Source organism: Apostichopus japonicus, chromosome 21 (assembly GCF_037975245.1).
Source record: "Apostichopus japonicus isolate 1M-3 chromosome 21, ASM3797524v1, whole genome shotgun sequence".
NCBI lineage: Eukaryota > Metazoa > Echinodermata > Holothuroidea > Aspidochirotida > Stichopodidae > Apostichopus > Apostichopus japonicus.
In genome coordinates, this window is record NC_092581.1 from 796511 (window position 1) to 817119 (window position 20609).

General features: G+C 38.9%; 2 protein-coding genes across 23 annotated transcripts in view; one reads left to right on the top strand and one right to left on the bottom strand.

Annotated features, from left to right (window-relative positions):
- Window positions 1-1880: 1880 nt before the first annotated feature.
- On the bottom strand, window positions 1881-19095 carry LOC139962709 (signal recognition particle subunit SRP68-like). 22 transcript variants are annotated; one of them, XM_071962943.1, is made up of 9 exons: window positions 18246-19095; window positions 15134-15237; window positions 14680-14874; window positions 12427-12577; window positions 12198-12328; window positions 11342-11466; window positions 9168-9284; window positions 5174-5252; window positions 1881-3984 (listed from the first exon to the last, which is right to left on the bottom strand). In XM_071962943.1, the coding sequence occupies exons 4-9, from the start codon at window positions 12481-12483 to the stop codon at window positions 3975-3977; spliced, it is 519 nt and encodes a 172-aa protein (XP_071819044.1). In that variant the 5' UTR covers window positions 12484-12577; window positions 14680-14874; window positions 15134-15237; window positions 18246-19095; the 3' UTR covers window positions 1881-3974. The 22 variants fall into 22 exon arrangements, 15 of the variants coding, with proteins under 15 accessions (XP_071819044.1, XP_071819034.1, XP_071819046.1 ...); XR_011791318.1 differs by lacking the exon at window positions 12198-12328 and having other exon boundaries at window positions 11342-11556; window positions 18246-19091; XR_011791316.1 differs by lacking the exon at window positions 9168-9284 and having other exon boundaries at window positions 11342-11556; window positions 18246-19083.
- Window positions 5454-20609, top strand: part of LOC139962707 (uncharacterized) — a 49051-nt gene continuing 33895 nt past the window's right edge. Inside the window, exons 1-2 of the mRNA XM_071962917.1 lie at window positions 5454-6216; window positions 10118-10231. The gene's annotated coding sequence lies outside the window, so the exon portion shown is untranslated. The remainder of the gene's footprint in view (window positions 6217-10117; window positions 10232-20609) is intronic.

Consider the following 20609-nt stretch of genomic DNA (forward strand, 5'->3'; position numbering starts at 1 on the left):
CAAGCATTAATTTCAACAGTTCTAGTGGCGCAGTTGGTAGTGCTCTGGACTGGAGAGAGACACACAAACTCCATGTCTCCGGTTCGATCCCCAGACAGAGCATTTTGATTTTTTGCTCTTTTTACTGATTCCATTCTGGACTCCGAAGTTTAAATATTAGAAACGAGCATTAATTCTCAACAGTTCTAGTGGCGCAGTTGGTAGTGCTCTGGACTGGAGAGAGACACACAAACTCAATGTCTCCGGTTCGATCCCCAGACAGAGCATTTTGATTTTTTGCTCTTTTTACTGATTCCATTCTGGACTCTGAAGTTTAAATATTAGAAACGAGCATTAATTCTCAACAGTTCTAGTGGCGCAGTTGGTAGTGCTCTGGACTGGAGAGAGACACACAAACTCAATGTCTCCGGTTCGAGCCCCAGACAGAGCATTTTATATTTTTGCTCTTTTACTGATTCCATTCTGGACTCTGAAGTTTAAATATTAGAAACGAGCATTAAATCTCAACAGTTCTAGTGGCGCAGTTGGTAGTGCTCTGGACTGGAGAGACAGACAAACTCCATGTCTCCGGTTCGATCCCCAAACAGAGCATTTTATATTTTTGCTCTTTTACTGATTTCATTCTGGACTATGAAGTTTAAATATTAGAAACAAGCATTAATTCTCAACAGTTCTAGTGGCGCAGTTGGTAGTGCTCTGGACTGGAGAGACAGACAAACTCCATGTCTCCGGTTCGAACCCCAGACAGAGCATTTTATATTTTTGCTCTTTTACTGATTCCATTCTGGACTCTGAAGTTTAAATATTAGAAACGAGCATTAATTCTCAACAGTTCTAGTGGCGCAGTTGGTAGTGCTCTGGATGGGAGAGACAGACAAACTCCATGTCTCCGGTTCGAACCCCAGACAGCATTTTATATTTTGCTCTTTTACTGATTCCATTCTGGACTCTGAAGTTTAAATATTAGAAACGAGCATTAAATCTCAACAGTTCTAGTGGCGCAGTTGGTAGTGCTCTGGACTAGAGAGACAGACAAACTCCATGTCTCCGGTTCGAACCCCAGACAGAGCATTTTATATTTTGCTCTTTTACTGATTCCATTCTGGACTCTGAAGTTTAAATATTAGAAACGAGCATTAATTCTCAACAGTTCTAGTGGCGCAGTTGGTAGTGCTCTGGACTGGAGAGACACAGACAAACTCCATGTCTCCGGTTCGATTCCCAGACAGAGCATCATGTCTGCGGTTCATGTCCAGACAGAGCCTTTTACTTTTCTACCCTCTGGAGGGAGTGGAAGTATAAATATAAGAAACGAAGTTTTTCCAGAGGGAACCGAAATGGTGTAATTGGTTATTCCATCGTTCAGTAAGCGATTGGTTTGGATTGCATCGGTTCAAGTCCCAGGTGAGTATTTGCAAAAGGAGTTCTGACAAGTGGATAAGGTGAATCCCGAAGGCGGGCGGTCCCCCTCCTCCTGACAGGTGGACAAGGTGAGTATCGAAGGTGAGAGGGGGTGAAGGTGGGACAGGGTGAGGTCGCCGCCCCCTCCCCCTGACAAGGTAAAGGCGCGGACAAGTGGAGTTCGCCGCCACCCCTCCCCCTGACAAGGTTCACGCGCGGACAAGTGGAGTTCGCCGCCACCCCTGTTTTAGAAATGTTTTAGAAAAACGACTAAGTCCAAACAGCAGGATCTTTAAATATTTGTAAAGCTTTTGAAACCAGTGCCCACCTAATGGTTTAGTGGTAAAGACTTTTGCTTTTGCATCTCAAGGTCCCTGGCTCAAACTCAACCTCTGCTTTTCCTTTTACAATCTCTAAGTAAAAGGGAAAAAAAAGAAAAAAAAAAAGAAAAAAAAAAGAAAAAAAGGAAAAAAAAGTGATACTTGGAAATAACTTCTTTATTTTTTAATGACAAATCAGTTCATAGACAGGATATACCTTCATCCCTCCCACCAATGTTAATACCCTTCAACTACCTGTCCAGACACAGGTTATCCCTTATCAAATTATTATGCAAATACTAATCAAAACATGCAATACATATTTCATAAACATTCTTAGTGATACCTGCATCTACTATTGAGATGGTTGGGTGACAACAGACAGTTATTTTCTATAATGTTTCTATTATTTATAATATCAGCCTGGAGGGCAGTTATTTAATGATGCTAAGCAGTCACATGTACATATGGGATAAGCCTATGGCCTTTTACTCCACACCAGGTGGCTATCCAATTCACACCGGTACATTCTTTCTGGACATTTTTTTTTTTAAACATTTGGAAGACCATTTTCACATGAGGGGAAAAAGAATGGATTTCTCCTAGATAAAAATAATAACCCCATCTTACTTTAGCCAGACAGGGCTTGAATCTATAGGTCTGCTTGACAACAAGTTCCCAATAAAAAGGAGGTGGCCTTCCATGGATGATTGATGATTCAGTTTACAATAATACCATGGCACCCCTGCTACCATCGATATCATTTTCTTTAACCTTCATAATTAACTAAATCTGATTTTGAATTAGTTTTAGATAACTCTTAATTTTTACATTTGCTTTCCAGTTTGAAAAAGGAAACGTTACTACCATAACACAAACAACATAAATGTGGAAAGGTTGCTCCCTTTCATTGCCGTCTCAAGCACACCCACCCCCCCCCCCGCTCTGACTACCACACCCCAACTTATATACACGAAGAGTGCATTATTGAAAGTTTCTTTAAATATAGCCTTATCAATAAACCTGTGCTACTGCAAACTGAAAATTCAATTCAAAGATTCTCCCTCTTCACTTTAAACACTTTCATTTCTCCTTCTCGATCCTTCGTCTCACCACCCCCCCCCACCCCTGGTACTTCCAACTACCATCCATAACTCCTGCCAATATCAAATTCAGTCACCTTAACATCTCCCCATAAAGTGTCAGTCAGTCAAGCACCACAATGTTTGTAGACCAAGAAATCAACAACCAAAAACCAGTTTTAAAACTTTAAGGCCCCATCAAATAAAGATGCTGTTTTTTCCTTCTTTTTCTCTAAACGAGATAAACACACACACACCAAATCCAAAATATATAAAATTCCAATCCCCATTTTGAATATTCTTCAATTTTTTTTGGCCAAGCCACGTTAAAAAAGTGAGTGTTATTCTTTTTGGCCTTCCCCCATATTTGTGTTTGCATTGCAACAAGGTGTAGTTTTCTCTACTAAAAAAACAAATAAAATCGAATAAAACTTAAATAAAAGATGATGACAGCACATGCAGGAGAAGAGTGAGAGCCCTCCCAAATACTACCGGCTTATCTATACAAAAGACCTCACGGACGCAGATTAAGGGTGAAGGATTTACACCGATTTGAAGTTCCAAATAACCTGGTCTAACCCATTTGACCTGACGTGTGTCATTCCTGTGGTCTTATGATGGATGTTTATGAAATGTGATATATCAATCTGTAGGTGCCTCACCTGAATGTACCCGGAACAACCACATGCAATACATGCAATAATGCCAACACATACATACTGTAACAACCAAGACCAAAGAAGAGAGAAAAAAAAGGAAAAATAACATGGTGGGTAAAGGATATCACTCCTATTCGCCTGCTGACATTCCCACTGGGGATCGCATTTGATCCCGGAGACGCAATCTTTCGATCCTTTTTCCGACATCTTGGCAAATCTAGAGTTACTTTTCACCCCCACTCCACCATCCATGCAGGAACCCACCCAAACCCCCCCGCGTGGGTGATTTATTCTGTTCCAGTTTCTCGTCCAAGGAGGGTAACTCTATATGGTTCAGCACTATGTCAAAGAAGAGCGGTTTGCACGGTGACGGCTTTAAGTCCTGTGGGAATGCGGTGAAGTTGGGCTTGGCGGCCAGTTCCGGCTGGTTGGCGTTGTACCGGTCCAGCCTTTCCACCAGCGGTCGATTGTCCTTCAGACCGAGTTGCGCCATTCCTTTGCTGATGGAAGGTTCATTGGAATCTGAAAATTAACGCAAAGAGGTTCTTGGTAAGCCATGGCCTTTTTTTTAAAGTATATTTGGGTGGAGGGTATTTTCTATGGGTGAGAGTAGTCGGAGGGTGGGGTAAGTCAGTTCAATTAATTGTGAGAAATGTCATTCAATTAGGAACCACATAAGGCCTATTCTCATCTTTGTAGTAAGTTTGTCAGCTTGAGCTACCTGACAGTTCATAAGTAGGGGGTATATTGGAGTGGAATTTGAGATTTGAATCCCTGAATAGAGAAAGTTTACAAAAACTTGTTAATTTGCAGTCATTTTTTGTTGTTGCTGTCACAATCAGAAATGGATACCCACTTTCTATTATTTGTAGAAGACAGAGACTGGTTCAATCGCAGTCTACAAGGCCAGATCAACTCTTTATATTTTGGCTTTCAATTTCTTTATTCTGACAAATTTCGATAGTATAAAAAAACGGCATTTTTGATCGGGCTTTTGATACTTCCTTGTGATCCCTGGACATCATACATTCAGCTACAAGCAAAAATAACTGTTGTCTGTCCTGTCCACCACAACAATCCTATTGTAATATTTTCAGACCCTAAGGGCTAATAGGTCTCCCCCCCCCCCCCTCCAAAAAAAATGGTGAAAAAGGGTGGTGCTGCTTCCAACCGAATGAATCTTTTCACTCATTGTTTAACCAAAGAGAAAAATTTGCGAAAGAAAACAACAGATTATTAATATAAAGGCCATATTTCTCTGAATCATTGTCTATGCTCTGATGGAATACATTTGTTCCAGTAGCAGGGATCAATTCCCAGGTACCAAATGGACACGGCAGTTTAATCTGCATTTTCCTGACGATCAGACCCAAAAGAGAACATCGATATGTCTCTCCACCGTTATCCCAAAGAAGAAACCTTTCAGAAACTCAAGGGTACTAAAGGGATTTCTTCTTTTTAAATTAACCGGGGTCCTACACAAAATTAACATGGTAGTAGCATGATGGTCTCTGCCTGATTCGCCCCTCCCCCCACCCAATTTCTTTTCTTAAATTTTTGGTATTCATCCTTTCATATATAGTCCATCTTGCATTTTACCTTTTGAAAAACAAGAATCCTTAATCTTCATCCAAAGCAGCAAAAAGTTTCTTTCCAAACACAGTAAATTGATTATGATTTTTATTATTATTATATTATTATAAGTACATACCTAGAATGGAGGCCGCCTGAGCAGAGTACTTCAAGCCGTTGATATCTTGCGCAAGAGTGTCCAATTCCTCTACCTCCACCTATCGATTAAATGAAACCAAAATCTAATAATGATGTCTTCCACAAAAAGTTTTTTAGGGAGTGTCACTACCCGACAAGCCCTATAGGGTTTTTTAGTACACTTCCTTTCACAAGTTTTGTTTCTTATCTCCTTCTGTGTCATATGTCATACTTATGTTAAGATAGAACAAAAATAAATAAATGAAATGAAATTAGTTACATTTTTTTTTAATTCGAGTAAAAGCTTTGTTTTTGTTGTTGTTGATATCGAATCAAAAGGAGTTTAACCCCTGGTCGACCTGGCGAGAGGTCCTACGGGGAATAATAAGTTTGTTTTTATAGAATAGAAATTTTTTTTCTTTGTTTTCTTGGAAAAGTTGTCTATGTTCAGTCAGGGAATTGCTGGTAAATGAAGTCTTATATATTTACATTGGACAAGATAGCCATAATTATACCCGAGGTCGGAGTCAAAGAGCCAATTAGGGAGGGATTTCTAAAGGAGAGGAATTTCTAAGTACTGAGGATTATGGAGATGGAGTGGTTTCTATTGTTTGGGTAGGAAGTGGTTGCGGTTTCTATTGTTTGGTAAGGGAGTGGTTGCTACTTTATGTTTTAATCAATCGGTCATTGTTGGAGTTGTTTGTTTTGTTCTGTATATATAAGGGGCCTAGACCGATTTAGGAAAGGATTTTTTTAATGGAATGAGACTTTAAGTAGTAACAATTGTGAATACAGAAAGGGTTTGATTTTGGGTAGTGAGTAGTTGCGACTTTGTATTTCAGGGGGAGGTCTTCAATCAAAGGATCGTTCTAGAGGTTGTTTTTGTATAACTTGGTGTTGAATTCTTCAAGTCGGGTGAAAGTAGATTTTGTGTTTCCTGCACGGAGAACGTACAAAGTGGCAATATAGGTAGGGATTTTGAGTGCGAGTCGATAAGCTGTGGTGTGGATTCTGTTTAAAATTTGTTTATTGGGATTAGAGATGGTAAGCAGGGTGATGCTCCCGTAACTGAGAATCATTTTATTTGGATTTATAGATTTGGATAATTGTTTTCGGAGGGAAGTTATATTTGTGTGAGAGGATTTGAATGTATTTAAGTTGGAACCAGCAGCGTCCTTCAGTTCTGTTACAATGTAGATTCAACGATAATTTGCTATCGAAAGTGGTACCGAGGAAGGTTGCATTAGGAGTAGCAGTGATTGAGGTGGTGAATAGATTAATTTTGGAAATATGGTTATGGTATTTTGAGTTTATTATGGAGAAATTGGCTAGGTTAGATTTTGAGGGATATATTTTTGCTCTCCACAAAGAGCACCAATTTTCGAGATGTGTAATTGCTTTTTTAATATTTAGTTCCGTCATATAAATATTTTTACTGGTGCTCCAAATGGCTATGTCGTCAGTGTACTGACTATATAGTTGCATTTATATAGAGGGGGGATGTTCAAATCATTAACAAATAGGGTGTAGGGGAGGGGGCTGAGAACAGCGCCCTGTGGAGTACCTGCACGAAGTGGAATATGTTTTGAGTATTGGTTTTTGTAGCATATTTTTGCATTGGGCTCACTAAGGAAAGAGGAAAGAAGTCTGGTGTAATTGGAGGGTAGATTAAAGTTAAGTAGTTAAATTCTTATGACGTTGTGCCAAGTTTTGTCGAACGCCTTTTCGGTATCAAGGATAGGGCAGTGGTATCATTTTTTTATGAAGCCGATGCGAATTTCTTCGGAAATGCGGAAAGTTTGGTTTATTGTAGGCTTGTGTGCGCGGAATTAGCCTGATTGATACAGGCAAAGTGATTATTTTACTCTAGGTGGGTTCTGGTGCGGCTATCTATAATTCTTTCGAAAATCTTACCTAAGGCTGGTAGGAGACTAATTGGTCGATAGTTTTGAATTTTGGTGTGTCTTTACTTAGTTTCGGTATTAAATCATTTTGGTGGATTTCCAACCAAGTCTAAGGAGTTTGTTAAATAATGGGAAAATATGAGAGTTAATGAATATCGGAGGCTGACGGAGGGGAATCTTTTAGCATTAGGTCATTTATGTTGTCAAGACCAGGGGAGGAGGCATTTTGCATATTTAGTGGCACTTTACCAATCGTTTATATCTATTTCTTTGAGTAGAGGGATGTTTTTGTTGAGACATCCTTAGAAGTCGGGGATAAAGCTTGTTGCACTACAGATAATTGTACGGTCTATTTCGTGTTGGAATCTGTTATCGTATGGAGGGCCATCTAAGATATTGAATGTAGTTCAAGTACGATTCAATAAGCTTTATTTGGTCTTGAGTTTTTGTGATGAGGTTACCTACTTTATCTCTAAGGCATTGGTCTGTATTACCTGTGTTTGGGGTTGTAATGGGTTTATGATATTTTTTAAATTTTTCCAAAAGTGTTTTGGGTTTTTGTCATTAATGATTGAATCGCATTTGTTTTGGACTCGGTTTTGGTCGACCGCCGATATTTGTCTATTTATTTGTTTTTTAAGTTGGTGAATTTGGGTTTTTAGAGTTGGATCTGGGGAGATCATATAGGTTGTATGTAGGCGACGTCTGAGTTAATTAGTGTAAGAATATTCCTATTTAGTTTTCGATTTCTGTTTTGTTTTTAAGGGGCGGTGTTTTTTGAAGGTATTGAAGATATGTTGGGCAATGCTGTCACAATATATGCCGATGTAATTTAGCTTGTTGTTGTGGTAATTGGGGATAGTGTAATTTTTTACGAGTTCCTTTTAAATGATGTCCAGTCTGTTTTATTGTAATTATATGTTAATTCGTTATTTTGGATGCGACTGAGGTTTATGTCTAGCTCAAAAAGGAGTGGAAATTGGTCACTGATTAGGTCATCTTCTAGGATTTGAATCCAATGAGTTTTAGTTGCAAGGTGGTTTGAGGTTATGGCGTAGTCAAGTAATTCAGTATTATTGTTTATTGGGTTTATCCTAGTTTTGGTATTTTGGTTAATTATTGTTAAGTTGTGTTTATCACATATTTCTAAGAGGGATATGCCTTTTTCAGATATATTGGTGCTACCAAAAATGATGTGGTGGGCATTTAGATCTCCTAGTACTATTGTATTTTTATTAGAACTTTTTTTATTGTGGATATGGTCTCATTTGGGGACTATAATAGCTAATAATGTGGAGAGGTTTATTGTCTCTTTCGAGTACAATTTCAATTGTTTGATTGTTTGTTTGGGTTGGGTTTGGGGAAGGTGGCTTTGAGGTTGTTTTTTTCAGCAATAAGTACTCCTCCCATAGAGCGAGAGATATCGTGTCTGAAAGTTTGGTAACCAGAGATGCTAAGGTGGGAATTTGTATTTAGTTTAGTTTCGTTTAACGAAATGATATCCGGGGAGTGGTTGGTGAATATACTAAGTAGGAGGCTTAATTTTGAAAGGATACTGTTGATGTTTAGGTGGAGGAACTTGACCGAAGGAGGGAGTGTGCTTGTCATGTAGGTGATTGAGGAGGGCTAAATATTGAAGGTTGGTGGAGACGTTCCATAATTACAGTTTCTGGGATATTTAAGTTTAGGTGTTTTAGTGCTAACACGGTGGCGTAACTGGCAAGGTCGTCGGATTTAATATTAATGTCGGCTTTTTGGAAGGTGTATTGTACTAATTCAATTACAAAGGTTGCGATATTAAGTTTTTGTTCAGTGGCGATTTTATTTGTTATTTCAATTTTATGGGTAGATTTGGTTACATTCGCGTAGGTTCTTTGTTCTTGTTGTTTGTTATTAGCTTCAGTTTTAGCTTCTTTAAATTTTGGGCATCCTTTGTAAAGGGCGACATGAGTCCCTGAGCAATTGGCACATTTTGTGTTTTCTTTTTGTTCGGGACAGTCTCTAACTCTGTTGACCGTTTTCGTCGCCGCTGGAGGCATGTCCAGCACCTAGCTAACCAATTCTGGCGAAAGTGGTTAAAATTATATCTACCTGAATTGCAAAAGAGGTCTAAGTGGACGGGGGTCACGGATAATCTGGCAGTCGGTGACTTGGTTTTAATCTTAGATGAAATAACCTCTGGCCGTTGGCGCTGGTTGTTAGTGTTACCTGTAGTAGAGATGGGTTAGTTAGGTCGGTAAGAGTTAAGACTAGGACTACCGAGCTGGTTCGTCCTATTACTAAGATTGTTTTACTTGAATCTGCATTCTCATCTTCTTAAGTGTTTGCAAGCATTATCGTTGAATTTCCATGTAAATATAGTTGATGTGTTTTATCTTCGTTATTGAGCTGTCAGGTGTGTGAGGCTTTATAGTTATTTACTTGGTTTAGAAGCTTTACGTCACAATTTTGATTGCTAAAGCTGTTATGGAATTTAAAGTACATCGATGGGGTGTCTTAGGTATTGTAGGCATTGTTATCCTTGAATATGACGTTTTCCAGTGGGGGGAGTGTCATCGTTGCCGATGTGTGCTACTTGCTTAGCGTGACCAAAGGGAAATTTCCGCTTGGTCGAGGTCGGGCAGAGGTCAATACTGCCCATTTACTGGTTACCTTTCATATCCACCTCCTCGATTTGCATACTTATGTAATCGATGTACAATTACGTAATCGATGTATACTTGCGTATTTGGTGAGGTGCACATGCTTCATTCCTCTCCTGGTTCAGAGAGGCGTCGCATGTGTTCCTGTAGCACTGTTCCTTAGTATGTAAGTATTCTCAATGTTTTATATAAGTATTAAGGGGCTTGATATTGTAATTGTATATCTCTTTTAATATCCCATTATAGATATTTGCCTTTAATGTGATTTTGCTGTATGCTTGTGCCTGTTTTTTTGATTGCCTTTTTTTGTGTATTTGTTGTTTGTTTACTTGTAAGAGAATCTGGAGTAGAATATCTCGCCAGAGGTTATTTTTTGTTGGTATTCTGTACATTCTCCAGAAAGCTGCCGTTAACCCCAGAAAGCCGCCGTTAACCCCAGAAAGCCGCAGTTAATCCATGTAAACCCCTGTACACCGCGGTTTGTCGTGCTGTTGGTTTTGACCGGTAACGATTGTAAGTTAATTATCAAGATTGTAATTGTTGCCAATCTTTCTCTATGTCTTGTTTCATGTTACCAAATGTTATTTGTTGTACTTCTTCCTTTTGTGCATTATTTATAAGGAGAAATATTATGCATTATTATGTTATTATTGATTTGTTCAATTCATATGTTTATTTCACCAATGTTTGTATATTGATGTTTTGATATCTTTACTTTCTAGTTTTCATCGTGGTCTTGTTGAAACCACGCGTGTAAATAATTGGGTAAAAACCTACAACCACCTGTTCAGCTTCATTGAGCGTCGTCTCGGTGACAGTGAAAAAAAACTCTGTGGTTTTCGCCACATCTGAGACATCTGGTTTGATTTTTTCAAGTATGGTGGGTGTGTCCAAAAAGTTGACATATGAAACATTGAGTGATTTGGGGGGGGTTCTTGGTATTCTTGTTTGATTAGGGATTGTTGAGGTTCTTGTTCTTCAAACGTTATTTTTACTTTCCAAGTTGGATTGTTTGTGGCGTGACTAATGAGTCTTTTAGTTGTACTGGGGTGTATTCTTGGTCTTTGAGTTCTTGTTCAATATCTTTGATTTGAATTTCAGGGTTTATGCCACAGGCTACTACAGAGAAGTTTCTTTGTCTTACTTTTTGGGGGATTCTTGGTTTGGGGTTGCCTAGTTTAGTCTTTTGAGTCCATGGTTTCAGGAGGATATTTGCAGATTTTGGGTCATGGGGGTGATTAGGATGTCGTTACTACGAAGACGGTTTATATTTGAGAACATGGAATTTGGTTTTTCTTCATTGATTAGTTTAGCAAGGGATATTGGGTTATTTGATAGTTAAGTTAAGATTCCTGATACAATGATTGTTTGAGCAGACTTTTTGGTGGTTGGTTTGGAGTTAGGAGATGGGTTTATTTCAACGGAGTTTGGACGTTGTCTTTTTCTGCTATTTTTGTACAGGGATCCAGTCATTAATGTCTATGTCAAAATCAGAGAGGTTTAGGTTTTCGACTAGGAGGGCTGTTATAGGTGGGTAAGGGGTTGTCATATTGGCAAAACAGCCCCTCCCTACGGGTTTTAAATGGCTTCTGTACAATGAAATTGATCATAGACTTCACTTACCAGAAAGAATTAGTCTGCAGCCTAAGACGGCGGACGGAAAGAATAGGAACTCCTTTTGAAGAGACACACTATGAATCGAAAGTGTACTCGGTAGCCTTGTGTTGGTATCCAAGGACGTGTACGTTCTGTAAATGGTGGGTAAGTCATAGAGTGAAGGATGATGGGGTGGCGCTATGTCAAGAAGCTAACTGTTGACCAATATAGTCCACAGAACCCTAAGGAAAGGAGAGGAATGCAAAAGAAATGAGCCAGTTATCTTCCAAGTAAGTCTCGTACATTTCGCACAAAACATTAAACACTAATTAGCAACTAATTCCAACAAAGTTTAGGCTGTGATTGAAACTTTACTGGTGGAAACATAAGTAAATATATATTACAGTTTTAGGAACCTTTCTTTCTTATGACTAACCTTGACTGTATATTGCAGCTTTCCAGCTTAGCTGGTGTTTTTCCATCAAATCAGCTCATCTTTGAGTTTTCTGATCTTGACAACAATCAACTGTCTTTTTAATTTACCACAACCCAGACCACACTAATTGGCAACTCTTTCCAACAATCTAAGGCAACAATCATCAATTTAAGACAACCAAATTACAAAATGATTCCAACAAACTAAGGCACCGGGTCTCATTAATTTAGCACAAAACAGACCACAGTAGTTAGCAACTCATACCAATAAACTAAGGCAAAACTTATAAATTTAATACAAACACACCACACTAATTACCAACAAATTATCACAGCACTCCTCTTCAATTAAGCACAAACAGACCACACTAATTAGCTACTCATTCCACCAATCTAAGGCACAATGTCTCTTTAATTTATCACGAAACAGACCAAACCAAATACCTACTGGTTCCAACAGGCTAAGGCACCGTGTCTCGTAGGTTTAGCACAAAAACAGACAACACCAAATACCGACTGGTCCCAACAGGCTAAGGCACCGTGTCTCCTACATTTAGCACTGATCTTGACAACAATCAACTGTTGAGAGGACAAGACTGATGTTAATGATTCTGGCTCACAATGATGTTTCCCTTGAAACTTAATTTTTCTCCAATTTCCAATTTCTATTAAATCACCTCCAGATAACACTTCCAAATCTCTCTGTAGAGGACAGGCTTGAAGGATCTTCTCATATTTGGTGGAGTTGAGATCTTTCCCAAACAGAACGTTTCCTCTCACGGTATCATTTTGGATCCAAGCTTGTTGAGCAACATAGGCCACAGATCTCTGATGAAAGGAGAGGAATACAAAACAAATTAGTCACTTTTCTTCAAAGTAACAGCAAAAGTAAAAAAGTGAAATCCTGTTAACAACCAAACTGTCAGCCGTGAGACAAAAGATGTGTACTCTTCTAGAGGGGCATTTTGTGAAAGAAATGGAATTATATGGTCAGATCAAAGTTATTGGACACTGGTTTGAAGAACTCTCAAAAAAGACCTCACTAAATACCAACTCGTTCCATCAAACTAGGTACAATGTCTTATTAATTTTCCACAACCCAGACCACACTAATTGGCAACTCTTTCCAACAAACTAAGGCAACAATCATCAATTTAAGACAACCAAAATACTTATTACAAATTCATTCCAACAACTTAGGCAACGGGTCTCATTAATTTAGCACAAAACAGACCACACTAATTAGCAACTCATATCAATAAACTAAGGCAGAACTTATCAATTTAATACAAACACACCACACCAATTACCGACTGGTTCCAATTACCGACTGGTTCCAATAGGCTAAGGCTGAGGTCTTATACATTTAGCACAAAAACAGGCAACATCAAATACCGACTGGTTCAAACAGGCTAAGGCACAATGTCTCCTACATTTGGCACAAAACAGAAAACACTAATTAAAAACTAATACCAATAAACTAAGGCACCATATCTCAATAATTTAGCACAAAAACAGACTACATTAATTAGCATCTCATGCCACTAAACTAAGACACCAATTAGCTTCATTTTGATGTTGTCATGGTTGCTTGGAATGAGTGCAATGTGTAACTCAAACTATATCATGGAACTTGTTCAGCCTTTCTGTAAGAATAGTAGTTTAGCACAATAAAAACACATCAAATACCGACTGGTTCCAACAGGCTAAAGCACCATGTCTCGTACATTTAGCACAAAAACAAGAACACACCAAATACCGACTGGTTCCAACAGTCTAAGGCACCGTGTCTCGTACATTTAGCACAAAAACAAGAAATTACCAAATACCGACTGGTTCCAACAGTCTAAGGCACTTAGTGTCTCGTACATTTAGCACAAAAACAGATCACACCAAATACCGACTGGTTCCAACAGTCTAAGGCACTGTGTCTCGTACATTTAGCACAAAAACAAGAACACACAAAATACCGACTGGTTCCAACAGGCTAAGGCACCGTGTCTCGTACAATTAGCACAAAAACAGACCACACCAAATACCGACTGGTTCCAACAGGCTAAGGCACCGTGTCACGTACATTTAGCACAAAAACAGACCACACCAAATACCGACTGGTTCCATAAGGCTAAGGCACCGTGTCTCATACAATTAGCACAAAAACACACCACACCAAATACCGACTTTTTTCAATAGGCTAAGGCACCGTGTCTCATACATTTAGCACAAAAAAAGACCATAACGAATACTGACTGGTTCCAACACGCTAAGGCACTGTGTCTCGTACAATTAGCACAAAAACAGACCACACCAAATACCGACTGATCCCAACAGGCTAAGGCACCGTGTCTCGTACATTTAGCACAAAAACAGACCACACCAAATACCGACTGGTTCCAACAGGCTAAGGCACCGTGTCTCGTACATTTAGCACAAAAACAAGAACACACCAAATACCGACTTTTTTCAATAGGCTAAGGCACCGTGTCTCAACATTTAGCACAAAAAAAGACCATAACGAATACTGACTGGTTCCAACACGCTAAGGCACTGTGTCTCGTACAATTAGCACAAAAACAGACCACACCAAATACCGACTGGTCCCAACAGGCTAAGGCACCGTGTCTCGTACATTTAGCACAAAAACAGACCACACCAAATACCGACTGGTTCCAACAGGCTAAGGCACCGTGTCTCGTACATTTAGCACAAAAACAAGAACACACCAAATACCGACTGGTTCCAACAGGCTAAGGCACCGTGTCTCGTACATTTAGCACAAAAACAGACCACACCAAATACCGACTGGTTCCAACAGGCTAAGGCACCGTGTCTCGTACATTTAGCACTGATCTTGACAACAATCAACTGTTGAGAGGACAAGACTGATGTTCATGATACTGGCTCACACTGATGTTTCCCTTGAATCTTACTTTTTCTACAATTTCTGTTAAATCAGCTCCAGATAACACTTCTAGATCTCTCTGTAGAGGAGAGGCTTGAAGGATCTTCTCATTTTTGGTGGAGTTTATGATCTTTCAACCACTTGTTCTAAACCTGATCCAGCTTCATTACAGACATCCAAGACTCACAATTTTCCTTCCATTTTCTTCATCTTCTTCTTTCACCTGAGACAGTATTGTAAAAGATAAGATTTCATATATTAGAAAGCAGATACTGTAGACGTTGCAACTAGACTCATTTTTATACACTCCCTCCCTTCCTCCCCTCCCCTCCCTCCCCCTGACTACCTAAACAACCCTGACTGCCCCCTCATTGATATAACTATGTATAAACAAATGAATATCATTGTGGTTTAATGGCAGAAATAAACGAAAGGAATACCAGAGCTTAAATACTTCTGTTTTACTATAGTAAACTGCATACCCAAACGGAAGCATAACAGAATCTTCAATGTCTCAGACCTCCAGCAGGATGTTACAGTCACAGTTCATGGAGTCTTCTTGTAAATCAGTGTGGCCAATGCAATGCTGTAAAGACAAATATAAAAGCAATATGTATATATACCTTTGGTGTGAAATAAATTTAAGTAGATTTTTTTTTAGTAGTTTTACATAAGATCATCTTCCAGTTTGCGGATGCACATACCTTTCCGATGAATGTTTACAAACATGAATAAACTGTACCTTTTTTTGTTACTAAGTGCCTGTTTATTTTTAATACTTGCAATATGACTCATTAATGAACCTTACTAGACATTGCTATCAAACCTATGGAGCACTTCATAAAATGCCAAAACTTCCTTTGATGCACATTGTTCACTATAATGGTCAATTAAGGAATGAATGCAATACAATTTTGAGAACATTTCATCAGCCAAACAATTTTGTGAGCATGTACTAGTTTACAAACTTGGCAAGCACATTCGTGAAGAACTGGAAAATTGAAAAATTTCTGAAATAAACATCATTCTTGTGATATAAGTGATAAGGACCGACACTTAAGCTACAACATGTACACTTAGCAAAGATGAAAACTGGCTTTTCAGCCTTACACAAGTACCAACAACATAAATTGGTATATTCATGGTAAACCCTCATGTGCTTCCATGACTTCTAGCACCTGTGTAATAATATTCTATATCAACAAGGACAGAGATACTATATATTGTACTTATCTCTCAATACTCTTAATATGTGTTTACCATGGGTTGTGTTCCTCACAACTTTCAATCAATGTTTTCAAATTAAAAACAAAATTAAAGACAATTACTCAACAATGAGAGGTCGACTTAGCAAAGTTTGAATTTGGTTTAATAATAATCAAAGTTTCAGTGAAACAGTTCTGCCGACCATAAAATCATGCCTTAGGCATCAAAAGAAGTCTACGATCTGATAAAGATATGCCGAGAGTTGGACCAATACTGTTAAGCCTAGCTTCAGGTCAAAATTATGCTAGTTGATCAAATTAATACATGTATATCAATTTAGTTGCCTACGCTAGGTAACATCAGCTTGCATGGAGAGTTTTCTCCATACTTGAACCATCACCAACATCAATTAGACCACAGAGCCAGGCCTAATTGCTTGAGAATTTCATTTTGCAAAGTACCGTTGCTTGTGTAAGAAGCCTAGGAGGCTAGTTCGTCCTCATCTCTATCTAGCCTCCGCTTTAGTAGGCTAGCCTAGGTTTTCCCATTTTCATTTGGTGGTAGGCCTAGCCTAGGGCCATTTGTGCCCTCCCCTAACAACATTATTTTCCTCCTACTAAAAAGTTGAGTAACTTACCTCCCCTACATCATAGGGGAGTCAAGTACGTTTTCATGGGAGTTAATTAAGGTTTTTCATGGGAGGCATATTGGCTAGGCTATGTGGAAAGAATAGATCTATGTTGTAAGTGGAATAACTGTAGGAAAAGATTTAAGGGAGAAAGGTAATGTTAAGGGTGAAAAATAACATGGTTAAGGAAACTTACATACTATTTTCAAGGGAGGAGACTGTTGTTCTGTAGGCTCTGACGGCATATTTTCTTTGTAGAGTAAGCTTAAGAAAGTTGTGATAGTATAAAGGAAAATAGAAAATGTGACCAGGTACCTTACTTGTGTAACTGTTCAGTGATTGGAAGATGAAAAGTGTTTGTGAATAGGCCGGTTTGTTTGCATAGGATTGTATGCGAACATGGGGTAATTTGCATGCGTGGAATTCATAGTGGTAATGGGTTGTTTGCTTGTATGGCATTCATTGTGGGAATGAAATAGGCCGTGGCTATTCTTACGACTAGTCGTAACAATTATTTATAACTATGTATGTATGTATATGTGATCTTCCCGCAAGCAGGAACTCGCGAAAGAAGCCATGGAGGCTTATAGACTCGCAAGCTGACCGAAGCCAATCTCTCGGCACACATTCATTTAACGTCCATGTCAGGAAGTTGTTATTGCACAACACCCTTGCCAGACGACACACATTGCTGTCGGCGGGGAATCGAACCGGGGATCTCATGACTGGGAGACGCCGGCGTTAACCACTAGGCTATACACTCCGCCTAGGCTATACACTATTCTTACGACATCGGCGAATTCAAGCGCAGTAAAGTAAATAAAGCAACTGCGCATGTAGTATGGGTAACCCTAACCCTAAACACCAACCTAACCCTAATCTTAACCCTAACCGGAAATTATTGTTACTCCTAGTCATAAAAATAATACTCCTAGTCGTAAATATAGCCATGTTAAAGCAACTGCGCATGCGTATTTACAAATTATTCTTACAACTAGTCGTAAGAATAGCCACTTTGAATGAAATAATATAGACAATTTAGCCTATAGGTATGCCTTCCATGGTTCCTCCCCTAAAATCGTTGCTTTTCCATTTACCAGTTTCTTCATTTACTACCTGTACAAGTGTCTCTCTGAAATATGTTCCTTTCTTTCACCAAACTCTCCTAAATCACAAGATACATTTACTAATACTACGTACAGTTGCTTCACTACCTAAATGAATTCTTTCCACAGCCAAGCCGTCTTTCTTTCCTCCCCTGAAAAACGTTGGTTTCAACCCTTCAGAATAATTAAATATCTAACAGGTGCCGGTTTTGCCTGTCATGAAAGGGGGAAAAAAGCAAATCCTAAGCTAATTTGTGCGGCTGCGAGTTTCTTGAAGATGTGTTAGTAATTGTTACTGTTATGAGTGTTAAGTGCTAGATGGCATAGCCTAGGCTATGGTAGGCTACTCTGGTAGGAATTTAAAGACAATTAATTAAGTTAGGCCTACCCTAACTGTACTAGCCTAACCAGAAAGTAATAAGGCCCAACCAGCTAGGTCTAGTATTTTGTCGGAAGATATAAAGTGACTTACTTTACTTACGTAAATTGTCTAGTGAATATCATATTAGGCCTAGCCTAGCATTCCAACTTGCTAGGCCTATAGACGCCAGTGCCTACGTGAGCTAGCCTATCGTTTGGCCTTAGCTATACTATTATATGATAGGCTGGCCTAATTTCTCACGCTCGCTGACTCAAACAATGTGAAGTACTAACTTGCTCCACAAAACTAATGAACAACCTTCAAGCTGGTGAACATATCTGCCATTCACATGATTTGACAGTTACTCCCCATACAGATTAGGCTACAAATTACAATTACGTATGAATTGTTAGCCAACGGCTGCCAGGAAGCGAACTGCACTGCTCGTGCAACCTTTCGTGAGCTTTATATACAGATCATAATTCGCGCTCCTTAACTTAACCTTTGACCACGACCGTGTGCGTCTGACCGAAGATTAACTAACAATGACATGCTAGATGCATATCCATTTGAAATCATTACATTTACAACGAAACAATTCAAATGGTCTCATAACATAGGCCTAACGTCATTAAACATGTTGGTCAAGATAATTTATTGAGTTCGCTGCGAATCTCGTCACAAAAGTTGTTTTAATGACCAATATAGCATTACCCGAATGGGTTGGTCTGGCATTAAGCCTAGGCGTGACAGTAGGCCTATTATACAACACCTAATCATATTCCGGCCATTTGTTTGGTCAATTGCTCATCGATTGCATGCAAAATCCGCTCTATTGCACTCTATGAAATAGAACCATGTGTTATACTTTTTTGATAGCACTTTTTTCAATGGTAAGAGAGCAGAGAAACCTGTCTGTTCAAAACAATCTGTTGCATGAGTGCATTTTACATCCAATTATATCCAAATTTGAAGGTGTTGTATAAAACAAATAACGAAGGGTTTCCATTCGTGCAATAGTGCAAATATTTCATGAGTTGAAAGTTGTAATTTGTTCCATTCAACTCGGCTGCGCCTCGTTGAATGGAACATTCCATCTTTCAACTCATGAAATATTTGCACTATTGCACTCATAACCATTTATTATTTATATACTGTCATGATCAACTCGGGGGGGGGGGGGGGGCGTGGGTGTAGGTCCGGCGTATCCATGGGACAGACATGCTAAAGATAACCACGATTGAAGAACTATGGTTACAGAAGCTTCCAATACTCTGGGTCTTATCTCTGGAACAAGTTACCAGATCACATTCGAACATGCTATAAACTTTCTACTTTCAAAAGTCTACTTAAGACCCATTTTTTCACTTGTTCTTTTGTAAATTAATTTACTTTCTTTGTAAAGCGCTTTGAGCAGTAACTTTTGTTTACTGATTTGGCGCTATATAAGTCTCATTTATTATTATTATTATTATTATTATTATAATAATTTACACTTTTTGAGGGGGCCGGACTTTTGGGGAGAATCTTGACATAAAAATGTCAGCCTAAAATTGTTTAGCTAGCTACATGAACATTTCCAGATACAACAAATTTTGGCAAAAACTGCTGGAATTTTGTGATAAAATGTCACATTTGAGATTTTTTAGATAAATTGTCTAAATTTTTAACCCATTCCCCAAAAATAAATGAAGGTATTAAATGAAATTCACTGTTTCTGTGATCCATGTAGAGGTTTTGTTCTTAAAGTACAGTGTTACCTTTTTGTGCATCTTCATCAGAGTTCTAGAGCATTCTGTTCCTTATGCATGTCTTGAAGTAGAGGTTTGGTAAATTTTAATAGAATCAATAGTTATATCTACTTCAGTTGCTGTAACTGTAACTTAGGTGTCCCCTCACCCCCCCCCCCAGGAAGAATCACTGGTGCTGTGATCGAGTGGATAAAGGCAATGGCATTTGAAGCAATGAGGCTTGGCAATCAGGAGGTTCTATGTAAGGTGGGTTTATCATCCAAGAGCAGTCTACGATTTTCCCATCTGAAATGAGTTATATAAAATGTTGAATTGGAAGCCACCCGTAGTGTAAGTTGTGATCCATAAGCCTGTGCGGCCTTCTCCCACATTTGTGTTCGGTTAAGCTTCGTAAAACTAACTGCTGATTATTATTATTACAAGGAGTGTGTAACCCCATTCTTATCTTTGGAGGAGGGAGGGGATCTGCGCTTGTTGGATGTGTAGTGCAATTGGACGCCAAGATTAAGAAACAGAAAACCACATTTACATAATGTTACAGCTCTGATATAAATCTTAGCTTTATAAGAAACTCAACACTCATACAAGAGATGTCCAGACATTATGATAATAATCATGAGTGACAACATGCTATACAGTCACAGGTCACAGGAACGACCACAAAGAGTCATTTACCTCATGCAGTATGTGTTGGATGAAGTTTTAGCCACCGCCAAATATGATTTAGATAAATAATCTCACGCATTATTTTCTATTTATAGCCACACAAAAAGACTATAGAGGGGGATATTAGATACTATATCCCCCACCTAAAATATTGGGGGGACATGTCCCCCCTCCCGTCCCCCCCCCCCCCACATGATCGCCGCCCATGACTGTATATCTTAAATTGTGACAGGCGTCATC